Here is a 12,466-nt window from a genome sequence, read left to right as displayed (position 1 = left end):
TGTAACTCTTGCCACATTAATAAAAGTCATAAACTTCCGTTTTCCTTTAATTCCATGACCAGTTCACGACCATTGCAGTTACTTTACACAGATGTGTGGAGTTCTACAATGGTCTCCGTGGACGGCTTCAAATATTATATCAACTTTGTAGAGGTCTCCGTGGACGGCTTCAAATATTATATCAACTTTGTAGACCATCACACCAAATATGTATGGTTGTTTCCTATTAAACTTAAGTCTGATGTTCCTACTATATTTCTCCAGTTTAAACGCATGGTAGAGTCTTATTTTGGCTATAATATTGTTTCGATATTTTCTGATAATGGGGGGGAGTATATCAAATTGATTCCTATCTTTAATGATAATGGGGGGGAGTATATCAAATTGATTCCTATCTTTAATTCTGTGGGTATTTCACACTACACTTCACCTCCGCACACCCCGGAGCACAATGGGCCGGCTGAGCGCCGGCACAGGCACATTGTCGAGACCGGTATGGCATTACTTCACTATGCGTCCATGCCAGTCTCGTATTGGCCCTATGCTTTTCAAACCGCTGTTTATCTAATAAACCGAATGCCAACTGCACTTCTCAGACACTCTACACCATATGAAAGGTTATTTAATAAACGCCCGAACTACCGAAAAATTCAGCCGTTTGGGTGCCTGTGTTATCCTTGGTTAAAACCGTACTATCCAGCTAAATTAAATCCAAAGTCCCTTCCCTGTGTTCTTTTAGGTTATTCGTTAAGTCAGTCTGCCTATAAATGTTTAGAAATATCCAGTGGCCGAGTCTATGTTTCGCGTCACGTCCAGTTTGTGCCAAATAAATTTCCTTTTAGGACCATGGTTAGCCAATCTGTGTCAACTAACCCAGATGTGTGTTTGAACGTGGGTGAGCCTCTGCCTTTGTCTCCTTTGGTCACTGCAGGTCATATTGGAATACCTCCCACTGGTGAACATGACTCACGTACCTTGGCTGTGACAACAATTGCAGCTCTAGTGCCGGTACAACATCACCCTCCGCCAGCTTTGGAGGTCACTACAGTAGGGTCACTGGCTGCTCCTTCATCATCTGGTCCGGCTTTGAGCCCTCGTACGTCACACCTTGCTTCGGTTCCATCGTCGCCGGTATTTGCTAATCAATCGCCCGAAGGCTTGGTGGCTCCGAACTCATCTATAGCTGTTGATCTTCAAGAGCCGTCGCGATCTGAACGAGTATCTCCACCGGTCGAGGCAGCGTGTTCGGAGGAAACGGTGGAGGCAGTGCGTTCAGTTCATGCACCTGGTTCCATGCCGGCACCCTCAACGCAAGCAGGTTCCTTGTCGGCTTCTTCCGCGCAGGCAAGTTCCATGTAGGATGGCGATAGTGGTGCTACGGTCACAACCGGTCAAGCGGCTATAGTCGCTCCCCTGCGGCGGTCGAACAGACATCGTCGTCCGAATCCTAAGTACTTTGGCGATAAATTTGTCAACCTGACGACCTCTCATCCTATTCCTCTGTCTGTTGAACCACGCACTGTAGCTCAAGCGGTAAAATGTGACTTGTGGCGGGCTGCTATGACGGACGAGTTTAATGCGTTGTTGAAAAATTCTACTTGGGAGTTAGTACCCCGAGCCAATCGTAATGTGGTTGGCTGCAAGTGGGTGTTCAGGGTTAAACGCAGACCTGATGGCTCTGTAGACATGTTCAAGGCCCGGCTGGTTGCCAAGGGTTTTTTACAGGAACCGGGACGAGACTACTTTGAGACTTTCAGCCCGGTGGTTAAACCGGTCACTGTGCGGGTTATTCTCAGCGTTGCATTATCACGGGGTTGGGCGTTACGTCAATTGGACGTGAATAATGCCTTTTTAAACGGTACACTGTTCGAGGAAGTCTATATGGCACAACCAGCGGGGTTTGTTGATGATGACAAGCCTAATCATGTCTGTCGTTTAAAAAAGGCTATTTATGGGCTAAAGCAAGCTCCTCGGGCTTGGTATCTTGAATTATCAGACTTTCTAGTTTCTTTTGGTTTTAAGAAGTCTGTGGCAGACTCATCCCTATTTATTTATTGTACCTGTGATGTTCTCTTGTATTTCTTAGTATATGTAGATGACATTATCATTACAGGCAACAACGATGCCTTCACCACGAATTTTGTCCGTCGTCTATCTCGGTGGTTTTCATTGAAGGATTTGGGTCCCTTGCATCACTTCTTGGGCGTTGAAGTGGTGTCGACGACGACTGGTATGTTTTTGTCTCAAAGTCAGTATGTGGTTGACTTATTGGAACAGTTCAACATGACGGGGGCGAAGCCGGTCTCTACTCCGATGTGTACCTCAATTGATTTAGGTGCGGATCCAACACCTTTTGACTCCACGGCTTACCGCCGCGCTATTGGGCGCCTCCAATACTTGGTGATCACCAGGCCTGATGATTCGTTTGCGGTGAATCGATTGGCTCAATCTATGGCATCGCCGACTGAGAGTCATTGGCAAGCTGTAAAGCGGGTCTTGCGCTACTTAAAGGGTACGTTGCACTTTGGACTATACTTTCGCCGTGGTTGTCCTCTCTCTCTTGTAGCATATTCAGACTCCGATTGGGGTGGTGTCCGCGACGGGGGACGATCCACCACGGCCTACTGTGTGTTTTTTGGTTCCAATATCATCTCCTGGAAGTCCTCTAAACAACGGTCTGTGTCTCGGTCCTCCACGGAAGCTGAATTCCGGGCACTAGCTAATTCTGCTGCTGAAGTTATGTGGGTTCAAAGTCTATTACGTGAGCTTGGTGTTGGTTTGCGTTCTCCACCGCAATTAATTACTGATAACCTGAGTGCCTCATATGTGTGTAAAAACCCGGTTTTTCACTCGCGAATGAAGCACTTGGCGCTTGACTATTTTTTTGTGCGTGAGCAGGTTACGTCCAGGGCCCTGCGTGTTAGCTATGTTCGATCAGATGAGCAGGTAGCTGACCTATTGACTAAACCACTCAGTTATCGTTTGTTTGTTGTGTTTCGGTCCAAGCTTGGGCTCACTGACGGAGCCTCAATCTTGCGGGGGCGTGTGAAGACTTAGTATTATGCTCTTTATTATATATTTGTGGTTAATATTATTCCTTAATATTTTCTCCTTTGCCTAGTCTTATGGTCAGGTATAACCACACCTTATTTCAAGGCTTTGTAATCTATATAAAGCCTTGTACTCATGTTGAATAAATTACAACTCTTTGCATTCTATTACCCCTATCGTTATAACTTCCGTTATCTTTTCCACTATTGTTACCATGCACATGCATCCACTATATATTTTCTTGTTTTCTTCAATAATTATAATATATACATATTATATATTAGAGTTATATGTTAGTTATTTTCTAAAATATAAATATAAAATTTATAAAAGTATTTTACATTATTATTATTATTATTATTATTATTATTTACAATAATTTAAATATCTAAAATATAAATAAATTTAAAATTTTAATACAAAATATTAATATTGAGCACCTATTTTTTGCGCATCGCACATAAGAAAAACTAGTAATTAGAGTAAGGGTTAAATAGGCCGCTGAACTACCACAAAACTACAATTAAGCCATCGAACTAAAAAGGATTGTAATTGAGTCTCTGAACTACACAAACTCATGCAATTAAGTCTAAATTGACGTGTTTACCTATAATTGTGCTGATGTGGCAATTACCAATTTTTAAAATAATTAAATAATAATAATAAAATTAAATTAAATTAAAAAAAAAAACAGAAGAACTACCGGAGACGTATTGTCTCCGGCAGTCTTCGTCTCCATGGCCGGAGACAATGACCTTCGTCTCCGGCCATGGAGACCAGGTCTTCATTGCAAGGGAGATGAAGGTCTAACCTTCGTCTCCTGGCCATGGAGACAAAGGTTCGACCTTTGTCTCCTAGCAATGGAGACGAAGGTCCAGCCCTTTCGTCTCCGGCAGTTCTTCAATTCTGTTTTTTTATTTTTTTTTTATTATTACTCCGTATTTAATTATTTTAATTAAAATTATTTTAAAAATTGATAACTCCTCATTAGCACAATGATGGGTAAACAAGTCAATTTAAATTTAATTATATGAATTTGTGTAGTTTGATAGCCTAACTGTAATTTTATAGATAGTTCAGTAATCCTTATTCTAAAATAATTCAACCTTTTCGACCAAATAATTACTATGAACCCGATATGCCGCCCAAACAATGTTGAGCGGATTTTAGAATTTCATAATTCTTTCATCTGTCTTTCAGGATACCTCAAATCCAAAACCCAATTTTTTTTATAGGGCAAGATCCAAAATTAGCTTAACCTCGAAACCCTCCGGCCACGGTGAACCCCAAACCCAATTCAATCTGCGTGGAGATTTAGGGTTTAAGATATGGCTCGGAAGTATAAGCATTCTGACTCCAGTGCTTCAGATGAGGAAGGTGAAATTCGTGGCGGACATCGCTCTAGTGATGAAGAAGCTGAAAGAGAAAAAGGCAGGAGTGGGTCTGAGCATCGAAGAGAAGGCGAAGATAAGAAGCGCAGCCCTAGTTCTGATAGCGGCGCATCTCCCCGACCAAGCGATGGTAGAAGAAAAGGGCAATCTGATGGGCGTGAAGTCGCCAGGAAAGATGAGCCAGAGAAGGAAGGGGGGAGAAGTAGAATAGGAAGAGAAGATGCCGGCAGGCGTGAAAAGGAAAGTAGCAGAAGAGACAAGGAAGAAAATTACCGCACTAGGGATAGGGATGAAGAGAATTACCGCACTAGGGATAGAGATGAAGAAAACTACCGCGCTAGGGATAGAGATTATGAGCGGAGGCGTAGGAGTGGACGTGAAGGGGATAATAAACACGGGAATGGGCACCGGAGGAGACAAGATGATGATCATGACGACGACGATGATGTTAGGGATAGGGAGCATAAATCACAGCGCCATGACTCTGAGGATGAGAGTGAGATGAAGGTGGAGCGGCAAAGGCACCGGGACAGGGTGGAGGATGACGGTGGAAAGAATGATAGGAGGGAGAGGAAGCACCGGAGGGACCGTGACGATGGCAATGGTCACAGAAGGGAAACTGACCGCAGGGGTAGGCATAGGGAGGACCCCTATGAAGATTATAGGGATTCTAGAAGAGAAGAACGTAGGAGGGAGAAGGAAAGAGATAGGAGGGTTAATAATGCAGAGGATGGTGAAAAAGATAGAAGGTACAAAAGTGGGGAAGGGAAGTATGATAAAGAAAATTATAACAATGAGAGCAAACAAGATCGTGCAGATGATGCAAAGTTGAATGAGGATTCTAAAGTGTCAAAGCATGAAGGAAATGTGATTACACAGACTCCCAATTTGGGAAGAAGTGGAGGAGTTTATATCCCTCCTTTCAAGTTGGCAAGGATGATGAAGGAGATACAGGATAAAAGCTCAGTTGAATACCAAAGAATGACTTGGGATGCTCTTAGGAAGAGTATAAATGGGTTGGTGAACAAAGTGAATGCAACTAATATAAAGAACATCATTCCAGAATTGTTTGCTGAGAACCTGATTCGTGGAAGGGGTCTGTTTTGCCGTTCCTGTATGAAGTCCCAAATGGCTTCTCCTGGTTTTACAGATGTATTTGCAGCATTAGTTGCTGTTGTAAACACTAGGTTCCCAGAGGTGGGTGATCTTCTTTTGAGGAGGATTATATTACAGCTTCAAAGAGCATATAAACGTAATGATAAGGTTTGTACCTCTTCCTGTTCTTGGCCTCAGTCTGTTTTGTTCATGTTTGTAGTTTATACTAAATTTCTGTTAATCATCTATTGCTTATTTCATGTTTTACATCCTTGGTGTACTTTCCATGCAGCCCCAGTTGTTGGCAGCAGTTAAATTTATTGCTCATCTTGTAAACCAACAAATAGTTCATGAGCTAATTGCTCTAGAATTACTTGCTGTTTTGCTGGAAAATCCCTCGGATGACAGTGTTGAAGTTGCTGTTGGTTTTGTTACTGAGTGTGGATCCATGCTCCAAGACCTCACCCCCCGTGGGTTGCATGGTGAGCAAACTTTTCTATTTATATATTCCACAATTTGTGCTTACCTTTCTTCTAGTTTATGCATTTTGTCCTTTTACAGATGGGTGACCTGTTTAAGCTTTTTCCTAAGTTTTTCATATTCTACTAGAATTTCAGACCGTTTGATGTTGAGCTTAATTATTGTTTGAGATTCATATACATTCCCATTGCTCTGCTTGACTTTGAGATTATGCATTATGCTCCTGTTTTGTGTTTTCTTTTTTCCTTTAATTTTGTTGTTTTATAGGTTTGGTATTAGTTCTAGCCCTTGAGACTTTTTTTCTTGGCTTATATGTGTGTGTCTTTGTTGTGTGCCTGTGAAATAATTTTGTTTTTGTCTTTTTGAACATACTATTGACGATGGCATAAATTCAACTCTAGATGTTCCTTTAATTTTGTGTTTTGAGGAGGGGGTTAGGGGCTAAAGAGGTGTGGTACTAGTTTAATTACCACTTCTGTTTGCAGCAAATCCTTTTCTGTACATTGCACTTCTTTAACACATGTAGACTAAGTGTGGAAAAGGAAGGAAAGAAAACTAGAATGAAAGTTCATACCTTTCACTTTGTATTTGGGAGGAAATGGACTGAACTCTTAGAGATTTAGGTCATCTGTATTGTGATTTTAATTAGCACTGGTGGTAGCAGTTGTTCATATCATACAGATTGTACAAATGGATAAGTTACTGAAAAGATTGTGGTCTGCTAGATCCACCTAGACTTGAATGCTCATCTAAGTTGATATGAAGTTGACTGGTATATAAATCCTGTTTTCTCCCTAATTCATCAAGATTATTTAGCTGTTGCCATTTTCAATTCCCTATATTTACATTTTTAGAGTTCAACTCCTGAGGAAACACCTCTACTTTTTTTATTTGTACACGACACTACTGTTGAAATTTGCATTTGTTTACTGAATTTGTGGATACCATCTCCTTCTGCGTGCAGAAACTTGTACCCTTTGGTTATTTTAGTGAATTGACCTTTATGATCATCAATTTAAATAGGTATCTTTGAGCGGTTTCGTGGGATACTTCACGAAGGAGAGATAGATAAAAGGGTTCAGTTCTTAATTGAAGGTCTCTTTGCATTACGTAAAGCAAAGTTTCAGGTAAACCGGCATTTAGTCTTTTATAGTTCTTTTGCATTACTGCTTGTGTGTGTGGATAAACTCGAGCAAGATTCAACTCAAGTTTTGAAACTGGTAAAATCAATTGTTGGAAATAAAAATTAGAGATTAAGAAAATACATAAAAGTACTACTCAAAATCTCAAAATTTCAAAGAATTGTCTTAAAAATTTATCAAAGTTACATTGCATTTACCACTGGATGCAAAAAGGGACAATTGGACATAAGAAGTATTCCCTATTTTCCTCTGCCTTGTTTTACCTGTCCTATTTAGTATTTACTATTCATCGGTCAAACAAACTCTTTTTTCTTTGCTTATTTTCTTTTTGTATTTTCTTATTATTTTTAATTTGGTATTTTGTGTTTAATAGTACTTTTAATGTAGTTTCTAAATATATAAATTTTATATACTAATACTAAATTTAATATTATGAAAAATTTAATTGTAAATTTCAATTAAGCCTCATTAACCGAACTAAACACATAAAATGGGATGGAGGGAGTAGTAGATTTTAGGTTAATTTCTGATAAAATATTAACAAAGTATGATGTATGAGTCTTGAATTGGTTTCTTTATCTGATTTCTGATTAGGGGTACCCTGCGGTACGTCCAGAGCTTGATCTGGTAGAGCAAGAAGATCAGTTGACCCATGAAATATCTTTCCAAGATACTATAGATCCTGAAATTGCTCTAGGTATGTCCTCACTTTCTCAGATACTATTGATCCTTAAGTCACTTTAGGTATGTCTTGTATGTCTCAATACCTATGAATCTATGATTTTAATGACGATCTTTTTTCATTGTGGTTTTCTATGCACAGATATTTTTAAGCCAGATCCTAATTTCATAGAGAATGAAAAGAAGTATGAAGAATTGAAAACGGCAATCCTAGGTGAGGAATCTGAGGAAGAAGGGGGTTCTGATGCTGAGTCTGGGGATGATGATGATGAAGAAGAGGATGAAGATGAAGAAGAGGATGAAGAGCAAATGAAAATAAAAGATGAGACTGAAACAAACTTAGTCAACCTTCGGAGAACTATCTATCTAACAATTATGTCGAGTGTTGACTTTGAGGAAGCAGGCCATAAGCTGTTGAAAATTAAACTTGAGCCTGGTCAAGAGGTTGGTTTCATGAATGCTTCTTTTACATGCCTATTTTTATTTTCTTTTCAGTGTTTGTTTTCAATTTAGCTGTTGATTCATACTCCATCTTGACTGTTGCAAGACAGAGAAATGCCATTTATAATATGCATCTAATTGGTATGTTACTATTTTAATGATGGGCTTGACACCTAACTCCCCCTTCCCCCACAAAGAGAAAGAGGGGTGGTGGTTGGGTTGCCTCTAAACAATGAAAAAAGAAAACTGTAATGGATGTTGACTAAGTAGCGTATGAACACATTTTGTGTTTGACAGTTTTATGCAAATAGAGATAGTTTCATAACATGCTTCTGATCCCCTAAACATCTTTCCCAAAGTGGAAATATATACAATACTGTTCCTAAACTAGGTTGCAATTTGTAGTTTGGTGGATCTGGTAAAGTTAAAGTGTTATACTGGTGCTTTGCTTAGATTATCCTTCTCCCATACTAATTTAGTTTTATTCATTGATTTTACATAGTTTAGGAAAATTTGTTCATGTTTGCTGTTTGTATCTGGTAAGAGATGGTGTATGATGCCTTACTTTCTAGCTGTTGATTGCTTCCAAAGTTCGAAGGTGGTTATTTTAACTATTGTCTGGCTGGTTATGCCTAGGGAAGTGGGTTGGGTTAATAAAATTTTATATTTTTGAAATTCTTTACACTGTTCCTTTAACATGGTTGGTTTTAGGAATAGGATTTGAAAGTAATAGTATTTTTGAATAACCATTTCTAGGGGGCGCATTGGTATTAGCTATTCTTGAGTCCTAGTGTATATATACATGTGTATACACACACATGTATGCATTTATGTATGTCTGTTTTTGCTTCTGTTTGTGCCTGCATATGTGTATGCATGTATTTATTTATATATTTAAATATATACGGAGTAATATTCAGTGTATATGTGATTCTGTCTTTTGTATGTTTATTCCATTTCTGTTCTTTAAACCAACCAAACAATGGAATAGAGTTCCTATTCTTTCCTAGCCTATTCCTTTCCCTATGGAATAGGATTTTTATTACCCCAAATTCATTCCGCAAACCAAATGCATTGTAATGGTTTTAGGTGTTGATATGGTAAGATGAAAATTCGAAATGGTTTGCATTAGTCTTGAATGGAGAATAGGATTTTCTTACATGTCATCTAGTTACTAGTTTTTCTTGGTGAGCACTGATGTCATCTTAGTTTTCTGATATGCTTCTGTTGATAGTTGATTTTTTGGCCTGGTCAATGTTTGGGTTCATTGGTAACTATGCTGTTTTTCTGTCTATGCAGATGGAGTTATGCATAATGCTTTTAGAGTGCTGCAGTCAGGAGAGAACTTACCTCCGCTACTATGGTCTTTTGGGGCAGCGTTTTTGCATGATCAACAAAGTTCACCAGGAGAACTTTGAGAAGTGTTTTGTGCAACAATACTCGATGATTCACCGTCTTGAAACTAATAAACTGCGAAATGTTGCCAAGTTTTTTGCTCATCTGCTTGGAACTGATGCATTGCCTTGGCATGTTTTAGCTTACATACGGCTTACAGAAGAAGACACTACCTCTTCTTCTCGTATATTTATCAAGATTCTCTTCCAGGTAACTACTTGATTAATTTTAATTCCCCTTGTATTCTCTTGTTTAAATGTATCATTTCTTTAGTATTCTTATCCCATGATATGTTTATATATATATATATATTGCCGAGTGAAACCCGCAGCCACTACCCGAGGGTATGCATTGGGTAAACCCCTGCTTGTGACCTTAGCCGACAAAGGACCACAAGGAGATAAACTAGTCTAGGTTGCCCATAGCTGGCCGGCTCAAACCAAGAGGGTTGAAATTCAAACTCGTGACCTTGTGGTTACAAGCTTATATCCTTAGCCATCTTGGCTGGGGTTACCCCCATGTCTTATATATTTTTGTTGCATGGTGTATGACCTGCCTGCAATAGCCTTGTAATCCTTGGGTTGCTTTTTTTTATTTTTTATAGCATAGGTCCATAATACTTATTTGTATGTTCCCAAATAATTTATCCTGACAAATATTGTTAGCAGTCTAGCCACATCTTCTTCTGATTGCCTCTTTTTTAGTTCAAAAATAATTATTTTGTATATAAATACTCTGCCTTCCGGAGGTAACTAACAGTAACAGTGCCTAGTGTTGCAAATAACCTCATATTGCATTTTTTTTGGTCACTCATGTTTGAGATTTCTGGGCATGAGCCGTTGCTTATTTCAAACTCCTAAAGGCTTGTACAATTTTCCTTTATTATAATATTCTATTTGTGTTCGTTTACACATTAATTACTGGTTCAGGAATTGTCAGAACACCTTGGAATCCGCTTGTTGAATGATCGTCTTAATGACCCGACAATGCAAGAATCCTATGACTCAATTTTCCCAAAGGATAATCCCAAAAACACTCGGTTTGCAATCAATTTCTTCACATCCATCGGTCTGGGTGGGATTACAGAAAACCTTAGGGAGTATTTGAAGAATATGCCACGGCTAATCATGCAGCAACAGAAACCTGTTTCAGAATCTGAGAGTTCTGGCTCGGATGCTTCAGAGTCTGAATCTGAGTCGGGATCTGAATCATCCAGCTCCAGCTCCGAGGAGGATACACGAAGGAAACGGAGGAGACATTGAGTGATGTATCCAAATGTTTGACTTTGATTATAGAATGAATGTTGTATTTTATTAATTAATGAATGAATGTTGTAGTGCAGATTTGAGATTTTTCATACATAACTATTAACTAGTAGTCAAATAGATCCTCAGAGATTTTGCAGCTGATGCTGAATTGTTCTTTCCAAAATTGTTTGCACGCAACTCCAGAGTCTGCGTTAAGGCAAGTTTTCCATTTTGGCGTCAGTGTTGTGTTTGCCTAATGGCTATGCTTTTACTTGATTGCAAGAAGACAGATTACCAAATTGTCCCTTTCCATCTTAAATGATGCATTTATTATTACTTAGTTGAGAGAGATGTGTCAACTGCAAAATGCGACTTTGAGATAAATGTAGATGTAGCAATCATGTTACTATTATTAGAGACGTATTATTCAATATAAACGATATATTTATTGCGATTAATACTCGACAGTCTTGAAGGTATCTTTTTAGATGATACATTGATAATTGTTATACCATGGTTCATAATGCATTGTTAATCTTAATACAAAATTTTGTACCTTCAGTTAATAAATGTTATACTTACAATTAACCGTTTCTGTATATGTAAACAAATAACTTGATAATTGTTGACACATAATATGATAGTTACAGATACAGAATCTAATTGTTATTTTTAAATCAGGGTCTACAATACAAAGTAAGCCATGTCCTATGGAATAAATTCCATACATTTACTAGTGTTTGATTAACTTTCTTCTTTGTGTTTGATAAAAAAAGAAAACAAATGTTTTAAATTAGAATAAGAAAATAAAATGTAGTTAGATTGTTGGCATGTTAGGTAGGCCAATACCCTGGACCAATGCCTACTATTCATCATGTTCGCTTGCATGTCCTTTCAAAACGTCGGATCGATCCGCCAGCGAAAATTGTCTCACAAGTTTTTTTTTTTTTTTTTTTTTTTAATAATAATAGAAAAGTGCAATTGGTTTGAGTAATTCACTTGTGGTCTCCCCTACTCTTTAATCTTCATGTCACTAAGAAAATCAAACTATGGAATTATGCAAAAAATGCTACCCGACATGCTGGATAGTGATTAATTATGTAGAAGTATCTAACAATGTTCGAAATTATGGAATTCACAAGTTGACAAATCTTGTTTAGTTTAGTATATTTTACTGTAGTAATTACAAATTGCCAATATATAGAAAAATAAATTATTAAAATAGCAACACATTAGCCAATGACTTTGTAGTCTAGTGGCATCCGATTGTACCCTCATATGGAAGAGTGTCTTCTAACAGAGTTAGTAGTACTCAAAAAAAATCAACACATTAAATACTACTCATTTTAGTAATTAAATGTTGATTGTTATTTAATAGAATTTGACTTATTTTTAATCAATTAATACATAATAGGTATCATATTGATTATTGCTTATTAGGCTTAATCATTCTTACAATTTTGGCCTTAGTAAGATGACATGGAAATACATAAATAATTTATTTTTATTTTTTAATTGATGATGAGGCCATGCGGGTTGCAAC

The 12,466-nt window shown here is 38.1% G+C and overlaps 1 protein-coding gene across 1 annotated transcript; it reads left to right on the top strand.

The window, feature by feature from the left end:
- Positions 1 to 4,183: 4,183 nt before the first annotated feature.
- Positions 4,184 to 11,270, top strand: LOC116004498 (pre-mRNA-splicing factor CWC22 homolog). The gene is made up of 7 exons (XM_031244573.1): positions 4,184 to 5,705; positions 5,830 to 6,019; positions 7,041 to 7,144; positions 7,754 to 7,856; positions 7,983 to 8,284; positions 9,581 to 9,886; positions 10,606 to 11,270. Exons 1-7 carry the CDS (start codon positions 4,380 to 4,382, stop codon positions 10,936 to 10,938), a joined length of 2,664 nt encoding a protein of 887 aa, XP_031100433.1. The 5' UTR covers positions 4,184 to 4,379; the 3' UTR covers positions 10,939 to 11,270.
- The last annotated feature ends 1,196 nt before the right edge of the window (positions 11,271 to 12,466 follow it).

Source organism: Ipomoea triloba, chromosome 14, assembly GCF_003576645.1.
Source record: "Ipomoea triloba cultivar NCNSP0323 chromosome 14, ASM357664v1".
Taxonomy (NCBI): domain Eukaryota; kingdom Viridiplantae; phylum Streptophyta; class Magnoliopsida; order Solanales; family Convolvulaceae; genus Ipomoea; species Ipomoea triloba.
The sequence above is the reverse complement of the archived record's forward strand: the minus strand, read 5'-3'. Positions and strand labels throughout refer to the sequence as shown.